Source organism: Lolium rigidum, chromosome 1 (assembly GCF_022539505.1).
Source record: "Lolium rigidum isolate FL_2022 chromosome 1, APGP_CSIRO_Lrig_0.1, whole genome shotgun sequence".
Lineage (NCBI taxonomy): Eukaryota > Viridiplantae > Streptophyta > Magnoliopsida > Poales > Poaceae > Lolium > Lolium rigidum.
The window spans coordinates 266,820,146-266,838,872 of NC_061508.1; the positions used below are offsets into that span (position 1 = coordinate 266,820,146).

At 47.6% G+C, this 18,727-nt stretch overlaps 1 protein-coding gene and 2 long non-coding RNA genes across 6 annotated transcripts; 1 reads left to right on the top strand and 2 right to left on the bottom strand.

Annotated features, from left to right (window-relative positions):
* Positions 1-638: 638 nt before the first annotated feature.
* On the top strand, positions 639-1,834 carry LOC124683656. Of its 2 annotated transcripts, XR_006996772.1 has the most exons (3): positions 639-732; positions 825-1,312; positions 1,577-1,834. It is a non-coding gene; the product is annotated as an uncharacterized LOC124683656 (long non-coding RNA). The 2 variants fall into 2 exon arrangements; XR_006996771.1 differs by having other exon boundaries at positions 646-1,312.
* Positions 1,835-2,155: 321 nt separating this feature from the next.
* LOC124683657 lies at positions 2,156-3,096 on the bottom strand. Of its 3 annotated transcripts, XR_006996774.1 has the most exons (4): positions 3,027-3,096; positions 2,911-2,932; positions 2,577-2,653; positions 2,156-2,481 (listed from the first exon to the last, which is right to left on the bottom strand). It is a non-coding gene; the product is annotated as an uncharacterized LOC124683657 (long non-coding RNA). The 3 variants fall into 3 exon arrangements; XR_006996775.1 differs by lacking the exon at positions 2,911-2,932 and having other exon boundaries at positions 3,027-3,070; XR_006996773.1 differs by lacking the exons at positions 2,911-2,932; positions 3,027-3,096 and having other exon boundaries at positions 2,577-2,699.
* Positions 3,097-3,960: 864 nt separating this feature from the next.
* On the bottom strand, positions 3,961-14,156 carry LOC124693575 (ABC transporter G family member 42-like). Its single transcript, XM_047227059.1, has 21 exons — positions 13,750-14,156; positions 11,788-12,242; positions 11,612-11,688; positions 11,349-11,402; positions 10,244-10,334; positions 8,712-9,013; positions 8,340-8,621; positions 7,936-8,252; positions 7,692-7,852; positions 7,489-7,604; positions 7,257-7,413; positions 7,030-7,167; positions 6,768-6,943; positions 6,333-6,680; positions 5,909-6,199; positions 5,742-5,825; positions 5,505-5,638; positions 5,173-5,400; positions 4,920-5,091; positions 4,557-4,811; positions 3,961-4,472 (listed from the first exon to the last, which is right to left on the bottom strand). The coding sequence occupies exons 1-21, from the start codon at positions 14,154-14,156 to the stop codon at positions 4,203-4,205; spliced, it is 4,515 nt and encodes a 1,504-aa protein (XP_047083015.1). The 3' UTR covers positions 3,961-4,202.
* Between the last annotated feature and the right edge of the window lie 4,571 nt (positions 14,157-18,727).

Genomic DNA, 18,727 nt, shown 5'->3' on the forward strand with positions numbered 1-18,727 from the left:
CTATGCATGCGCGTGTGGTGGTCCAGGTGGACACGTGTCAAGCAGAGGACCCGGGGGATTAGATTTCTAATCCCCCGGGGGACGCTCAGCGCTTTCCAAATTTTAATACTAACTCACCGGCCAAATCTCCCACTCTCTCATCCTCTCAGTCTCTCATCTCTCACTCTCGCTGGATGTGCTCTGCCCCAGCGACGGAGGAGAGGGCACGGGCCTCCCGGCGAGCCGCGCGACGAAGGGGAGGGGGGCACGTCAGAGGGGAGTGGAAGGGGACAGATGGGAGGGGGCCGCGTCGGAGGGAAGAGGAAGGCGACGGAGAGGAGGGAGCCGCGTCAAAGGGGAGGGGAAGATGACGGACCAGTCCCGGCAACGGAGGGGAGGGGACGGCGACGAACTGAAGCATCTGCGGCGGCGTCCACAGAGGTCTCTCCCGTCGATCTCCGCGACGGAGGGCAGCGCGGGGTGGAGGGGACAGCGGAGGCGCCCGGCGAGGGGAGGAGCGGCGGCGTTGGTCGAGGCCAACGAGGGGAGGAGCGGTGGCTGCGGCGTTTGTCAAGGACAGCGAGGGGAGGAGCGGCGGCTGCGGCGTTGGACATGGCCGGCGAGGGGAGGAGCGGTGGCGGCGGTGGACATTAATATCATGTAAGTTACAGCTCCCTGTAAGTTTGTCCTGTGTCGCTGAGAGCTCTATTTTTCAGAACATCCTTTCTGCAACCAATGATGAAAGCTTGCAAGGTATGTATTCTTTGCTGCTATGTTTCATGGATATCAAGTCTATGCAAGCCTCTAGATAGTAGTAGCTTTTAAAATTTTATCGAATTTGACAGTGCAGCGGGAAATAATACCAATCAGCAGCAGATGGTGATAAGTCACTAACTAACCCTGTTGTTCCCAGGTGAACACAGCAGGAACATCTATTGCATTGGCAGAAGAATCACCGGATGTTGGTACGTTAGGGTTTGCTGGCTAAAGAACATCTATTGAATTCCCTGGCAGGAAAGTTCTAGGCCCATCACTTTGTACAAAAAATTAATGCAATACATGTCTAGATGATCATGTTCTTTTTCTCAAACTGTCAGTTAACGTTTGCTGGCTTTAATTTAGATATGCAAATGAGGGCAACTTTTCTTGTTTAGTACCCTGTTTCCGAGGGATGAGGCGCTGTTGGCTATTTGCTGGTGCGAAGAGTGCGCAATCGTCGCGACTCGCAGGTGCTGGATCAATGTCGCTTGACAACAGCGAGGTGTAGATGGTGACATGCACATCGGAGTCGAGTAGTGTTGACACGAGGCGGCAGAAAGTACGGGCGAGTCAGGTGTGTAATAGCTACCATGTTCTTACTGCCTGTTGCTTTTGCAATTGAAAGGTATGCAGATTTTTCGCTTGGATTATATGGGTAGGTAAAAGTTCAAGGCAGAGGTAAAACTACTTTACTTCCAATATAACCACTTGTACCAGATAAGCACAATTGCAGATCCTGTATATTTATAAAGCTTCTACACACCATAACATTGATATATAGTACTTGAGAGGGTAACTAAGTGATGTGAATCTGACTTTGGTTTTGGTGCTAATGCAGTACTATGAGTCACTTCTGCTAGAAGCCAAAGTGAAGAATGAGCGAGAAGTTCTACTGGTACTGCGAAAGATGTGGGCATTAAACTCCAATAGTTACAGACAAAGATTGATAGTTGACTAAACTTCCATCATTATCTGAGAAAGTTGTGTAGTTATATAGATCAAACGGGGCTATGTACTATAAATACACTATTAGAGGTAGGGAAAAGGCTGAATTCGCCGGATGAGCGTAGATGATAACAAATTTTGGAATTTGTTCCGTAATCTTCTGATGCCTAGTTATAAAGGATTGAACGATTTAACGCCCTTTTTTTTTATCTATCTTGCTAAATTTATCCTCTTATCATTTATAATTTGTGTGATGCAATGCAATGTAGCTTTCCCAGTTTCTCGAACAATGAAATGCAATGCAGAATCTCAATCCCACTGCTTTGTTTCATCACTGAATTTAGACAATACTATTTGCTGCTCCACAGTACTATCACACAACAGAGTGAACTCTCAAAACGTGTTATATTGAGAAGCCGAGGGCATACATTCTAGCAGGAAACGGAAAGACAGATGCAATGCAGCTTTCCCATTTCCAAACAATGAAATAAAATACAATGCGGAATCTCAGTTACATTGCGATGTTTCCTCATAGAATGTTGATAAGAATATTTGCTGCTCCACAACATTCACACAACAAAATGATACATTCAACTAGCGGGAAAGGGAAAGACAAATGGGTGAGCAGAAATTGCTACTCCAGTTTCAGTGCAAGCAAAATGCAAGACAGCCGGTTCCTCAATCTTTTTTCTGTAGGATTTTGTCCAGTTCTCAACAACCAATATCTTCTCATCCTTTACAAGAATTGCTTCGTGCAACTTGGATGGAGGCTAAGCCCCAACTACTGTTGGCACAACCCTGGCATGAGAACAATTGTCAGAATGACTATCTTCAAAGAAGTTCAGAAGTTACATGCAGAATCCAAACAAAAAATAAATGGTGAAGTACAATACCAAGTCTGAGTTAGTTTGTCCAGAATTTTAATGCCAAAGGGTGTTTTCAAGTCCTCATCTGATCTGCCAATTACATACTGCAAAGTCCAAAACAAGAAATTGTTGTCACAATCTAGCTTTGTACTCTAGCAGTTAGCACTAACATTAAGTAAATACACTTCACAGAAAGAGTGAGAGAACATGTGTATTTCCCCTATCAATATAATTTGTCAGCATATAGCTAACGAGCCCAGCGCCTTTCAGAGTGATGTTAACGAAAGCTACTATACGCCTGTGTGAATCTATCGGTAGTTTGGTACACAGTTGACAAAACTCTGGAACGGAATAGAATTACCTCAAGTTTGGCGCCTCAAAGCCTGCAAATAGGAAATGGTTCTCAGTTCAGTCATCACTAATTCTGTGCGCGAGATAGTATGCAAATCAATCAGTTAACTGGAGGAGTTGTCGTACCGAGAAGGCGTCACTGGCGTGAACGACAGCGGCCTTGGAGCTAGAATACGCATGGACGTCCCCGGCGGCGGCGGAGCACCGCAGACGAGCTGGGCATACGGACGTCCCCGGCGGCGGTGGAGTAGCGCAGATGAGCTGGGAGACGCGCGAACGTTCCTGGCGGCGGCGGAGCAGCGCAGACGGGGAAGAGAGCGTTGGGGAGCAACTCATGGTGTAAAACGAGGACGGTGGACGCGCGGGGAACGAAAATTGAGAGGACCCTGCGGAGGTCGTGGAACGACGACCTGGGAGGCGTGGCCGTCCGGCGAGCTTGGCCAGGATCTCCTTGATGAGGAGGGGCGGCCGTGACTGTGGGGGCGGTGGTGACTTGGGCAGCGGCGCTCGTCAGGTGACTGGGATGGGTGAGGGGGTGACAGCGACAAGATTCCCCTGGAGACAAGGACGGCGGCGCCGCCGCTCATGGAGGAAGAAAGCCACGAGGAGAGGGAGAGAAGGATGGTCCACGGCCTATTTTACCAGCGTCCATTTTGATTTTTGATGAACCGATGGCCATCGATTACTTTCGATCACTTCGATATATGTTTTGGATTGTTGAAGTATCATAGGAATTACATTAAAAAATATTTCTGTTTTAATCAACGGTCATGAAAAATTAGATTAGACGGAACCTAAAATAGATTAGACGGAACCTAGGTTCCGTGCCAATCACCATAAAAGAGCTCATATTTTTATCTTTCACCACTACAGCTTGCTCAATCAAATCACAGAAAAAATGCCTTATGTGTAATCTATTCAGAATCCTGTCTCATGAGCTTAAAATTAAAAGTTTTGCAAGGAAATTATTTCAACATTTAGAAGGTCCTAAGGCTGTTATCTTTACTGCTGTAAGAAAATTGGTTGTGAACTTGTGATTGGAAAAAAAAACTCTAATGGATGTATAGGCCATGAACAGTTTCTGCTCATTGCACGATCTTGCAATGCAATACACTTACAAAGTTGCAAACCTTTAAAGGCAGTGTGAAACCTCATATTTGGCTATGTATGGAATCCAAAAAAACTAGACCCATATTTACACTGACACTGCATAAATAGACCCAAAAATGGAAGGACAAAAGAAGAGTTGGTTCAGAAAAAAATGAACACTTCCGTGCCATCTTAGTTGTTGTCTTTCTGCTCCTACCGTTGTTGGAAGTTCAACTTCTTAATGCAAAGAGCATACATGAAAGCGAAGAACGCTGCAAAGAGCACGAGCACCGGTGCAACAACTGCCATGAAGTTCCTGTGGTATCCAAAATGATGAGTTATGTAGTAACTGATTGTCTGGTTGGGTTGGCCCGGGACGGTGATGATCTCTTCCAGGTCTCCGTATTGTGTCACTATGAGCCCATACACTGTCCATGCCAATGGACAAATCCAGTAGTACCAGATCCACCATTTGGGGATTTTCTGGATAAAGCAAGAACAATATAAGTAGTTGATATTACGAAAAAAGCAACTGCAGCAGTTGTGTAATCTGAGAACACAACTCACCGGCCTCGGGATGAAGAAACCAGAGAAGAGGTTGAAGAGGGAATAGAAAGCTGCGGCGAAGATGGCTGCAACCTCATGGTTTGGTGAGATTGATACAGTCATCATCCCATAATAGGTGAAGTAGAGGAAGGAGAAGTAGGACACAAAGAAGAACCAGAAAAACTTTGCAGCTGTCCACTGGAAGCTCATCATAGCATACACGATGAGGGTGTAATACGAGGCTTGGACGAAAACATAGGGTATCTCCATCACAACCTGAAGCAATAAACAAAGCTTGAGATACCCGGCGAATCAAATGACAACATTACTACTTTAGCTACCACTGTGTTTACTCATAACCCACTAAACTTGTTTTATATTTACCTGAGCAATGGCATAGGGCATTGCAGAGTACATCCCAGCAGCCCTCTCTCGATAGAAAACTGTTCTCTCAATTGAAATAATTGGCTGAACGGTTGCGCAATTGTTGATGCCAACAAACATCACTGCCGTGTACATTGCTCCTATGACCATTCTGAGGGTATTGGCATCGCCCCTGCATCCGAAGGTACCAAAACTTCAGCTGCTGGTACGTTAGGTTTACGGAATCAAAAATGAAGATAAGTACAGTATTTACATCTTGGTGCCAATCTTCCAAAAGATGGAGCCGAGAAGCAAGGCTGTGAACAAAGTGAAAGAAAATCTGACAAGATTGTAATCTGGGCTGCGCCAATAGGTCAGCCAATGCTTCCAGAGGCAGGCTTTGAACTGCCCTATAATGGATTGGGAGTATTCTGTAGGGAAATGCAGATCTGATGTTCCTGGTTCAGGTTGACTTAGCCGGTTCACCAATACCTTGTTTTGTCTGGAAACATAGCCAGTGTATGCCATGAGATTTTTGGTACGTAAAATGGTATGGCCAGAAAACACAGTAGAGGTCAATGCCACACAAAAAATGATTTTGCTTACTTGTACAGATCTGAAGTCTTATAGTAGTCCGCAAAATCCATACTTAGGCGTACTTCTGCAGCAACTGAACTGACCTCAAGCATCCACGTTGCCGGGTTGTACTTGTCTTTGATTTTTGGCACTCCAGGAATTGCCTGGTAGTATTGAACAGCAGATCAGGTGGTATACTTTTGTTTGTCAATATCTACATGGGATCTGCCACTGAAACGTAAACATCATAATGTAAATTAAACGTACCTCGAAGTATTCAATCATTTTCTGCGAGTTGCGACCCAGTTTCCCAGAGTATATCACCTGGCCTCCTCTTTTCAGTAATAGCAACTGCACAGAAACACTCGTTATTGTTTAATTGCTGAAAAAGCTGAACTACCACTTAAAGCGAATTTTTTATGTAAATTAGTCACCTCATCAAAAGCTTCAAAGATGTCAATGCTTGGCTGGTGAATTGTGCAAACCACAGTCCGCCCAGTGTCGACGGTGTTCCTTACTGTTCTCATGACAATCGCTGCCGCTCTTGCATCAAGACCTGATGTTGGTTCATCCATGAAGATGATCGATGGATTTGCGACAAGCTCTACAGCTATTGTCAACCTCTTTCTTTGCTCTGTTGAAAGCCCTGTGATTCCTGGCAGGCCAACTAAAGCATCCTTCAGATTGTCAAGCTCCACTAGCTCCATAACTTCATCAACAAATTGCTGAAACCATTGAGGCATGTCAGGTATGAGCTTAATAAATTTTAAAAAAATCTAAATTATATGAACGTTTCTTATCATATTTATCAAATCTCAGCATATAGCATTATTCGTCAGGCAAAAACACATGACTTACAATCTTGATTTCATCAGTGATTTCTTGATCGCCAATGTTTTCAGGAAGACGCAAGAAGGCAGAGTATATCAAAGATTCCCTAATCGTGACCTGAGGTGAATGAATATCATTTTGCTCACAGTAGCCAGAAATCCTTGCAAATGTTGCTTGGTTCTTCGGATAACCGGAAATTCTTATATCTCCTTCAATGTAACCACCAGTCTTTCTTCCGGCCAAAACATCCATAAGAGTCGTCTTTCCAGCTCCACTGACTCCCATGAGTGCTGTTAGCACTCCAGGCCTAAATGATCCAGTAACATCACGTAACAATTGGAGCCTATCTTCCGTTACTCCTTCATGTTTCATTTCCTATATCGATACAGAAAAATCCCATGAATAAGGTAAGATAAGGAACATGAAGGATTGCCAACAAAAATTGTGCATAGGTAAACTCACTGCAGGCATGTCAACATAGTAGTTCACATCATCAAAACACATGGATAGAGGGGAGAATGGAAGAACCATTCCTCTTCTTGGAGCAGGTTCATTGCTGCCAACAGACATCACTCGTGAAATCCCGTTTGATGAACTATTGCTCAGACGAGCACTTAAACGCATTTCTTTCATTTCCTCTGAAACAATGACAGTACTAGTCATGAATTTTAGGAACTTTTACTTACAGCCATATTTAGATATGACTCCAGGTAGAATTGCTTACTGTTACTGGAACCATCCTTTGATTTTGTGCTGCCATTTCTTTTTGTGCTGCCATTTCTTACTGTCTCTCTTGGGAGCCCATTGCTTTCTGCTTCCTTTGCAGTTTCTTCAGATATAACAGCTTGTGGTTTTCCCATAGCTAACAATTAAAGAATAAGTGGGTCACATACTGATCCAAATTTATGATCCGGACTCAGAAGGCACTAAGATTAATTTTTCAATACTTACGATTCAGATACGTTAGGGACAGAGTGAAGAGTACATTGAAGAAGATGGTGAAACCTAACAGCCCTGCTGCTCCAATCCAGAACCAGTTTTTATCAGTAAAGATGTTGGCGCCTTCTAGCATAGCCATACCTAGTCTTTTAGGAACACCATTCTTGTCCTATCAACATGAACACAGCTTGTTAGAAAAGCATGGACGTAAACCAGTGAAAGAGCAGTGCTGTAGGGGGCTAACCATTACAAACTTGTTCATCCACCGAGGAGAATAGAATTCATTCACTGCTAAAGCATTATATCCATACACCAGTGGTGAAATCCAATAGCCCCAGATCCACCATTCTGGAATGTAGTCTGTCAACAACAGAGCAAAGTACTAGTCAGCAAAGCTGTATCTCAAGAAGGAATGTGAAGTGAAAATGAGCAAGATAAGTATTTGACCTTTTGGAAGAAGAAAACCTCCAAGAACAAAGAAGATGAGAAGGAAGAGGGCTCCTCCGGTTTGAGCAATGATCATGGATCTACATAAGCCGGCAATTGCTCTGAAAAGCCCGCCGGCCATCTGCTGGATCAAGAACACTAGTAGCAACTGCTTGAAAAATCTGCGGACACAGATGGCAATTTAACGGACTCAGAACTGACAGTTCTTGATTCATGAAACGAAGGTTGTATACTCCATATGTACCTGTCAGCCTCTGGGGCAAATCCCATAGTGTAGTATGTGATAACCACCCAGACTATAGATTCGATGATGGAGAAGGGGATTCTGAGAACGACATTTGGTAGTGTAAAGATCCAAGCAGGGTAGAAGAGGAGGTCACGGTGCTTGTAGAACACCGGCAACCTTGTGATGGTCAAAGAGAGCTCAGCAAAACCATTGAACATGTTCACAATCAGAGTAAAAAGCAGTGCTCCAATGTAGACAAAACCGTCATCCACATTCCTTGTGTGCATTTGGGTCCTTAGAAACACCGTTGACGCGATAAGGGCTACAATGATGAGCTTTGGAGTTCACGTAGAAACATCGTCAAGTCATCTGCATTATGGATTTTAAGAAGTGGAAATACTAGATGGGAAAAGTATGCCGACCTGTATGGTCTTGAAGATGTACACAAATGAATTGCGCTTTATGAGGAGCCACTCCTTGTCAAAGGATGCCTTGAGGAGCTCTCGAGTTGACACCGAGTGCTTGGAAAAGACAAGGGCAGCCTGATGACTGCGGTTCTTGTCAAATGGCACGGAGAGATGGTTCTCGAGTTGTAGCCCAACATGAAATCGTTTAAACATCTGCGCGAATTCCGAGACTGAAATATAACGGTACGGCATTTGTTTGTCAGCCCAGTATTGCTCCTGATCCTTCTTCGATGTCACCTGAGAAATAATACAGGACGCGATGCTTTCATGTAAATCAGAAAATGAAACTTTCAGGAACATGTTAACTAGGCTAGTGTGCGGTGTTACCTCCTGAAGAAAGTCTGCGGTGCCCTTGCGCTCTGGGCAGCGAAAGCCGCAGGAATCAAAGAATTCAAGGACATGCTCACGTGGTCCCTGGTAAACAATCTGGCCTTCTGACAGCAAGATGATGTCATCGAACAGCTCAAAGGTCTCTGGGGCTGGCTGAAGGAGGGACATGAGGATCGTGGCCTCGCCCAAGTGCACAATCTGCTGCAAACATTTGACAATCTGGAAGGTGGTGGAGCTGTCCAACCCAGTCGATATCTCATCCATGAATAACACCTTTGTCGGACCAACAATCATCTCTCCTGCAATGCAAATGGACAAATTGATTTCAAAGATCATGCATCCAAGCAATGTTCTGATAATCCAACGAATTCATCAACATATTATTATTATATTTTTTATTATAAAGTAACCTGACAGGGTGCCTGCCTTTTCAATTAAAAATAAACCGAAACAGTTTGGCAACAAGCAATCTCATGCAGAGACTTTACCTCTCGACACAAAATCCACCTAAAACGGTTTGAAATGGTTTCTTTTTTTATTAGTTCAAACGGTCACTTTAGCAATGCTACACATTTCTAATATAAAGAAAGGAGCTGCTTTCGAGCTTCAGTTATGCAGAAATGTATTTTATTTTTCATAAAATTAGCAGGAAAGCTTGGCTTATCAATAAGAACGAAAGCAACATGCAATGTAAAGACAATATGTTCAGGCCGAGCGAGTCTTGTATTTAGTAAAGAGGAACAAGCCGAAGAAACCGCTGACGCAGGAATGCAGCAAGTAGCAATACATGTAATTTGCTAGCTTGGTGCAAGTATATATAACTTCCATTGTGTCAGTAAACCATTCTGTAATGCCAGTGCCATATCCTCCCCAGCAGCAATTTTCGGCCATATCTTATTCCCTGCACTTCTGGTCCATTGTCATCAAGCAGTACGACATAGGCTGTATGTATCTAAAGGATCAGGGCACGTCAGGGTCATGGTTAGTTGCTCTAGGGAGTTGGATCGTAGCGTTCAATCGTACACTTGATGAAGAGGAGAGACTGATAGAGTGGCAACGACCATCCAACAACTGTACGTACATGCAATGGCGGTACGCTAATGGCTGCGTCCCTCCCAACCAAACGCTCATGCCCCTTAACACGTGGACCTGAGCCCAGCGGCACAACCCAATGGCACAAGCACCGTTCATCAGTAGGAACCAGAGGACGTGACAGGGGAACTGCATATACGTGTGGGCACATAGTCTTGTATAAACGCCAACATGTTCGGCAAGTCCTTCTCAGAGAAGGACATTCTAATCTGCGCATAGATACAGATTAACGCCGGCGCCACCTGTCGCCGCCCTCTAAACCAGAAAGAAAGAGACAATGCTGGAAGCAGTAGCCCAATCTTCTATTCTCCCTCTCTATCAATGAAAATGGCAAATCTTTTGTCTCGTTTAAAAAAATAATCTTATATTCTTCTTCATGACGTAACCATGAAACAAGCATGACACGACGACGATGACGACGAGGTGGTTAAGTTTACCTGTGGTGACGCGCTTCTTCTGGCCGCCGGATATGCCCCTCTGCATCTGGTCGCCGACGATGGTGTCCGCGCATATGTCCAGCCCCAGTATCTGCTCCCCACACACAAAGAACACAAACCGGATCAGTCAAAAAACAACAGCTCGTTAGGCTAGCACGTCCACATCCGTCGTAATCAGGGTAATGACAGTACTAGCATTTCGTTAACCGAAGTCAGACTGGGGGTGGTAGATGCGTCGAAAGCAACCGTTACCCGCCATGGACGAAAAGGCATCGGGCTCGGCCGCGCATAGCAGCGAACATGTCATGGGCATGGCGTGACATGATCTCACAGTGAGCTAGGGGTGCGATGTGCCGATCCGGCGACGCCATCGGCATCATCATCGGGCCGAGTTGGTGGCTGGCACCGGCGGCGTGCGCACACCAACCCCCGTCCCCGCAAAGCTAGGCACAGCCAGGCCCCACCGTAGTGGATGTGGCTGTCCCGAGCTGGTGAAGGGGGAAAATGGAGTAGCAGCAGAGTGGTAGTCAACAAAGGAGGTGAGCTGACCAACTCCCTGCCTACTCATTACCGACTTCTGCTGTTGCCACCACTCGAATGCTTATCCTGGCTCAACTTCAACTACTGCTACTAGTCTACTGCTCACTCCATTGCAGGTCTGGTCAGGTGTGCGTGTCGACTGTCGTCGTGGAGATGATCGCCGTCGGTGATTTTTCCCTTGGTGTGGAGTGCGGTGCGGACCGTGTGCCGCCACATGTCACCACGTCTATCTCTCCTTTGTGATGTGTTGTGCAGTCCATCATCGGTGGACATGTTTTTCTTTATTGAGTAAAACCCTGGCCATGATCGAGAAAGCGAAAACTTTTGAATTCGATGCAGTTTTGCCACTATGGTAACGTGTTGTCGCTTTGTAGTGGGAACAGTTTTTGGTCACATGGTTCTGACGGAAAAACCTTGTGGCTAACGCCGGAAATGCGTAATGTCAATGTCATCGTGTCACTGTAGTGTGCTATTCTGAGCAAGTGGCAAAACGAGGAAAATGAAACTTCTTCAGAATAAGGAAGAACAAGGAGGCGATTAGTTGAGAGAGGGGTAGGGCTCCTACCCTGAGCGTGTAGTCCGTCTGGAGGCTGCTCTCCACCCCTTCCATTGAAGTGGCCTGCACACCAAATTAATTAATTAATCATGCCACACTTACACAAATCATTGACGTGCATGCTGCAGAAAACGTGGTAAAGCAAGCTTTGAAACAAAGCATGCAGACCCAGCTGTGTGTAGCTCAACTTTCGAATAAATTCAAGTTCTTTCGCTATACTATAGGTTTCCATTTTTGCATGACAAGCTGTTAAGTGTTAACCATTTGGTTACCTTCATGAAGAGATCGACCTCAGGCTCCGGCCGGATGCCGGCCTCCTTCTCCCTCCTCGACAGCTCGGTCAGCAGGTCTGCATGCGCCAAAATGTTCACATCAGTTCAATTCCCCAATCATTCACCATCACTTACTACCGCCAAGCTAGTTGAAGGTTCGGCGGCGTCGTACTCACCGTACTTGGTGCCGACGCCCTGGCACCTGGCGGAGAAGTCGAGCGTCTCCTTCACCGTCATCTCGCCGACGTGCACGTCCGTCTGGCTGATGTACGCCGCCGTCTTCTGCGGCACGAACTCCGCCAGCGGGAACCCGTTGTAGGCCACCTCGCCGCCGCACCGCAGCGTCGGGTCCAGCTTCCCCGCCAGCGCCAGCAGCAGCGTCGTCTTCCCCGACGACGGCGGGCCCAGCAGCAGCGTCATCCTCGACGGCCGCACCGCGCCGGACACGTCCCTCAGGATCTCCAGCGTCGCCTGCCGCCCCAGCCGCAACCCCAGGAGGCCCAGCGCGCCCTCGGCGACGTTGCGCGCCGTGTTGAGCAGCGTCGGCAGCGCCCGGCTGCCCACGTGGCATTGCGCCTGCACCGTCAGATGCTCGAACCGCACCTCCACCGTCGGCAGCTCGATGCCCACCCTGCATGCATGCGATTTTCAGTTCCGGATTTTTTATTTTCCAGCAATGATTATTTGATCACCGATTCCACATGGTCGACGATTTGTTAATTTTACATGTCACGCCACAAAAGGAAATGATTTATGTTACTTGCTCACGACATCATTCGTTCACGTTGGAGCAAGCTAGCTAGCCAAGCTGCAGTGTAGGTTTGTTTGGCTGTCAACTTTAAGCGACCTTCGGGACCCAGAGGCAGACTGAATGTTTCCATTTGGAATCTCGTACAAAGTGCATCATATTTTTTTAGATAGAAGAAAAGGTCATGATGTCGTCTACTCCTTAAAATATGCAAATCATAGCCCTAGTTTTGTTATGAAATACTACTTGAACTTAACTACTTAAGTGTATACCAACTGCTAGTGCTACTGGTGCGCAACTCCATAGATTCAACTACTACTAACTGCCAAGGTTGAACCTAGTCCACAACTAAGGTTTAGTTGTAATGATAAGAGACAACACTCACTATGTCTACTTGGAGGTAAAAAATAACTTGCATATGCTCCCTCCATCCAAAATAAGTGTAGCAAATTTGGCTAGATATAGGTGTATCTATAATTAAAATATATTTACATTTGTATCCAGACAAAGTCGACAATTGTTTTGGAACGGAGTTAGTTGTCATCAGCAAAAAACGAAAACAAAGCATTTGGTATGCAGCATGCTGATGTCATGCACATGCGGCCTGACGAAATTACTCAGGCCCTCGTAGTCGTAGTAGTTGGTTATAATGATTTTGTTTTGGAAATGGATTATTGGTTCAGCTTCGATCAGCCATAATGCGACAGGTGCACCTAGTACATCGGTTTGTTCCTCAAAACACACTGCAAACAGAGAAAAGGGAGAGAAATGAATGGGCATCTGCCGATCTAGCTAGCGCCATATGCCATCAATCGCTTTCTTTGCGCGTACAACTTGAAGCACACCAAGATCGCTGGCTGATTTACTTTTCAATCGACCAAAAGCAAACATGTGAAAAAGTGAACTCTGTTATATCCCTTTCCCGCCGTATAGAGAAAGTACAAAAGTCTGAATAATGCAGGATTATATTCGTTTTGGGATATCTGGAAATTAAAGAACTATATATTGAGTGTTTTGCTGCCCAACTGAGTACACATTAGACATGGTGGGAAGACGCAAAGTGTGGTTGCGGCCACGATAACAGCACGTGTATGTTCATGTGGTGTTCAAGCAAGAGCTACTTACTATGTGATGAAGGTCGTACGTACAGCAACCTGTACCCATGCACGTACAGTGACTTTGAATAATCTTCAGTTAATCGCGCGGGCAGACTTTGAAAACGATAGATACGGAATAGTAATCGTGAACAGGTAGTGTTGTAGAGTCTCAAATGTTTGAAGTGTAGCAAGGCCAAGCTAGGTTGCGAGTTAAGTTGGATAACAATCCACCATGCATGCACGCGCGCCACGGCCGGCTGAGCTCAAAGTTACGAGTGTAGGCACGTACGTACCTGTCGATTCTGTCGCGCAGCTTCTGTAGGAAGCGCTGGTTGTCCTCCTCGGCGACGCGGAAGACGCGCTCGATGAACCCCTGGCGCTCGCCGACGGCGAGCCTCCGCACGTCCACCTCCTTGTACTGCTGCTGCTGCGTGCCTTGGGTTTCGGCTTGGGCGGCGGCGGCGGCCTCGGCGGAGAGGATGGCGGTCCGCATGCGGCTGTATGTGGGGAGGCGCTCGATGGCGGCCCAGCGCAGCGCCTCCTCGTCGTCGTCGCGGGCGCCGCCGCCCCTGCTGCCGCCCCGCCGGCTCCCGCCGCCGCTGCCGTGCAGGAAGGCCTCGTCGACGCCCCAGGTCTCCATCCCCATCCCCCGGCCGATGCTCCGGCTCATCCGCCGCCCCGAGTCCCACACCTTGTCCATCGCGCGCGCGCGCGCTGGCTAGTACGTGCGTGCGTGCGCTGGAGCTAGGCAGAAAAGGTAGGGTGTCAGTGCGGCAGCCGGCGGAGCGCCATGGTCGGAAGGTTGAGTTGGGAGCGGGAGCTGGAAAGGAGAGGAGGGAGAGGAGTGAGTGGGCGGTCGGTCGTGTCGTGGTGGTGGTGCGGCTTATATGCAGCGCGCGGGGTTGGAGAGGGGGTGGTTTCCCGCGATTTCTTGCGACCCCTTTTACGCTTTTGTTTTGCGATTACGGAGACGTAGGTTTCCTGCTCCAAGAGTTGGTGGGGGCGAGCACTTGGTTGACCGTCGCTGTATGGGCTGGGCTGCCACGATTGTCACACGGTGTGGGGCGGGACCGTGGGATTGGATTGCGCCGAGCGGTGCACGGGGAAACGATCCCCCTTTTGCAGTAGGTGGTGCCGGTGCGCACCACTGCGTGGCACGGGGTGATTCCTATTTGACGCCCGTCGCGTCGGTTAGCGGCTCGACGCGTACCCGGTCCGACGCAACGGACCGGCCCACCTTGCTCGTCTCTTGACTGGACATGAGAAAGACGACGACCGGAGGACCTCGCCGGAGACGGGAAAGACGCGGCTGGCCGCGGCGTTTCCGTTGGAGGTGAGGACGGGACCTCACCAGAGACGGGGAAGAAGCGGACACGGCGCCGGAGGAAGTGAGGAAGAAACCCTCAGGGTTTCGGGTGCGGGTGCGGCGTCTTAGGGTTCTGGGTGGTGGTGCCGGACCTCGCCGGAGATGGAAACGAAGGGAGGTTTAGAGGTGGGGGAAAGGTGGCGAACCGGCGGAGGTGGTGGCTTGGGCAGGCCGGGCGGCGAGGTGGCGCGGCAGCGCCGCCGGCCGCGGGTGGCGACAGCGGCAACGGAGCCAGAGAGAAAGGAGATGGAGGTGGCGGTGTGTGAATGGAGACGGAAGTGACCTTGATGGAAGGAAGAAGATGAGGTCGATGGGCCTGACCCACCAGTTCCTCCTGCGGGCGTCGACAGGTTTTCAGACGCAAAACGTGTCAAATAGGGGCTCCCGTGGCACGGCGGGTACATAATAAGGCTTTCCAATAGGAAGCGGATTTGGTGCACATGAGTCAGAATGCTTTCGTTTTTTAAAAAAAACTATTCATCTGCATTTTAAAAAATCGTCACATTTATTCCATTAATACATACACATGTACTGAATATTCGTGTGATGTTTTGGTAGGAATTGCACTATATTTTGAGTTACATGAAAAAATAAACAAGTTTGTTACTACGTATAGGGGTAGATATTTGTCATAAATTTGTCTTTTTGTATAACTTAAAATACAACATATTTCCTCCAATATTTTTACTGTACCTTTGAAATGTTTATATTTATGTAGGTATTTAATTTCAATTTGTGTAGAATCCAAAAAAACATAATATTTAAAATCAGAAGCACTAATGCTCATTGCTAAAGACACTTTTCGTTTCGGATACTCCCTCCATCCATCCACAGATACTCCAACGCCGGCCACCCACATCACACATCTTTTAGGTTTGGTTTAGTTTCTTTGGGTGGCCGTGACACCAGCTGTGAACAGGCCGACGTCTTGATATCTGTTTAGATCAGGCAGTGCACCCAATGCGGTCAAAAACTAAAAATGGTAAAAATAATTAAAACATGTAGTTTATGAACTTTTGAACATAATATGCCCTTATAAACGGGCTAAGTTACAAAAGCAGCGGCTAGATATAAATACATAAACAAAGCAAACCGTAGCTAGGTTTTGGGTTCGTCGCAGCTTGACGTCGATGTCCGGTTTCTCGCCGCGGTACTCCTCCTCCTCCCGAACGGCGACCGCGCCGACAGGAGAGGCGCGGATCACCTCGAGGTACGCCACCTCATGGGCTTGTTCGGCGGCCGCAAAGCTTCTTCGCCTCGAAACCAACGTCACGGAGTGCCTCTACCGCTCTACGAATGCCACCACCTCGGCTTCTTCAGCGGCTACATGCTTCGCCGCGTCGAGAGCTGAGTCCCAGAGTGCCTCCATGAGGTGGGGCCACATCCAGAGCTCCTCGTCGTTGCTCTCCTCCGTTGGTGCTGGTGGTGCTTGAGTTTCGATATGACGAGGTGCCTGCGACGACACACTGGTGGAAGAAGCTCCGCGAGCCGGTGCCCATGACGCGAAGCGTATCCGGCGAGGTGTGAGGGAGACGGGGCGGCTGCTCGACGATGCCTCATAGTCGTCCTTCCCCGCCAGTTTCTTTGGAGCCATTGCATTGGGGCTCGCTTGCAGTAGAAGTTAGACTGTCGTGGGAGTTGGACTAGGTAGGTCCCATTTGTAAGGGTAACTACGCTGCCGATAGCACTGTAACCCTTATTTTGGAATATTGTGGATCAATTTTACACCTCCATTCCTAGCTAGTATTGTGCCTCACCCATGGCGACCAAAGCAGCTCGCGAGTTGGTACTGGCTGATGTTTTGTCGTTGTCTTCTTGAGGTTAGACGCAAGTTTTCTCTTTGGTGTTGCGAGAGTGCTCTTGAGGTAGGAGGGTTAGGCTTGGTTGGTTCTGAGAACCTATGCAGACTTGTATCTGCTTCATACTATGTTCCCTATGTTCTAGTTCGGTGTGAGTGGTTTTCGTCGGTTTTCTTAATTAAATGTTCGTTGTATGGTCTCTAAATCCGGTTTTCCTTATTAACTGAATCAATTTTTCTCTTCCTATACTTTAATTAATGCAATAATGCTCCATGTGATCCCAAAAGAAAGGATGTGCGCGGAGGGGCCATGCCGACCATAGGTTCAGTTTATCGTGCGGGATCTCGGCCGTCAGCTTCACGTATGACGCCCGACGGTCTTCACAACCGGCTGGTTTACTGTACCAAGCACAGCTTCGGGGTTGGTAGCTTGGACCGTACGATAGTTGCGTTCGGATTCTTGACTGTCGAACTAGCCGACGATTGTGGACTCGTGGATGCAGTGCACGTACAGAATCTCGATTATAGATGTACTAGTATTTTCTTTTCTTTTTCGAGAATGGTTGCTGCATTCAATCTGAAAAACGAGTGAAGTGCTGATTTTTCTTCTAAACTAGGATTACAGATTCTTTGAAACGTACGCCTCTGTTCCATTTTTTTAAATCATGGTTTTAGCTTAAAGTTAAACTGCAATCACAATAAAAAAAATATGGATCTAATCTGTTGAGTACAGTCGTTAAATAGAATAGCAAAAGGTTCATGCGTGCACTGCGCACACGTTTTCTTTGCCCCATATATGAGTATGCTACGATGCCAAAGGCAAAATGAACTAAAAATAAATGCTACCAAAAAAGTTTAGTGAACACTGCACTAGCTGGATTAACTGAATAATCAATTGCAGTTTTGCACGTTTCTTAGCAGGCTTATAGTAGAACTCTTATGCAAAAAACCAACGCAACATGCGTGTCCTAAATCATGATCCGTGCGCTTGTGGGCTCTCGATTACAATCAGGTAGTGCATCAACTCAGGCACTCAGCAACAAGGACGTACGTAAGTGGTCTCCGCTGCAAAGCCGTTTATTGCTGCAATTAAGAGCAAATGGCGTTAACATGCATAGCACATAAGATTTTGGTGTAGCTATTTTAGCCGACCAAAACGTCTTATAGTTAAGCGCGCGCACTGTACAGTGTAGCTAGTGCATGAGAGCTACCTTATTGGCCTCTCTATATACTCCGTATTACAATAGACGAGAATGGACTTTCAGAACCCGGCGGTATGTGAACCCGCACCAACTCGGTCTCTGATTGGTCCTAAAATGTCAGTAGGGCCCAGTACTTGAGGTGATAGTTTGCGTATCGGTTGTTAAAAGTAGAGCAGAATACATCCGAGTGGGCCGAAGTGATGATTAAAAAAGGGGGAGCCTCTGCCAGATTCTGCAGCTCAGTTTCGAGCTCGTCGATTGTCCACCACCGCGCGCGTGCATGCAGGGAAGCGGGCCGCACCGTCCCGATGATCCACCGTCGCGCGGCTCCACGGTTGAGCTCGTCGTCGGCGCCTACGTCCTTGCCGGCTGCCTCAACGTGGGCGTTGTCGTTGCCTATTCGACGGTATTCCAGAGGAGGGATCCTTATGGAGGGAAGAAGAAGTAGGAGCCATAGGGGCGGAGAGCCCTCGGGACGGTGGTACGCGATTTACCCAGTTTCGGATCACATGCACGATGGCAAGGCCTACTGCTGCTTGTCTGGAATTATCTGGGCGCTTTCGCGTTGTTACAATGAGTTGTGGTTGTGCCACTAGAGCTCCCGGGATCTGGCTTATATAGGCGCACGGATCTAGGGTTTACACGGAGAGTCCTAGCCGGAATACAAGTTGCCTAACTACGGTACAATATCTTGCCGTGCACGTCAAGGATCCGCCTTCCTCTAAGAACGTACTGGATCCGGATACTTCATGGGCCTTCACGGATCCGGCCTCCTCTGTAAGTCGGTTGGGATCCGGCTTCTCGTTCCTGGGCCGGACTTCATCCTTCGAGATCTACGAGCAATCGGGCCGCCCGATGGGTCACATGCCACATCACCATCTGTGGGCCACCCGGGCTTGCCGGAT

Bases quoted from the DNA above. Each gene is read 5' to 3' on its own strand.
- LOC124693575 (XM_047227059.1), bottom strand. From the start codon at position 14,156: ATGGACAAGGTGTGGGACTCGGGGCGGCGGATGAGCCGGAGCATCGGC. The intron at 8,622-8,711 runs GTAACACCGCAC...ATTATTTCTCAG, and splicing joins CCGCAGACTTTCTTCAGGAG to GTGACATCGAAGAAGGATCA. The intron at 6,681-6,767 runs GTGAGTTTACCT...GTATCGATATAG, and splicing joins ACTATGTTGACATGCCTGCA to GAAATGAAACATGAAGGAGT.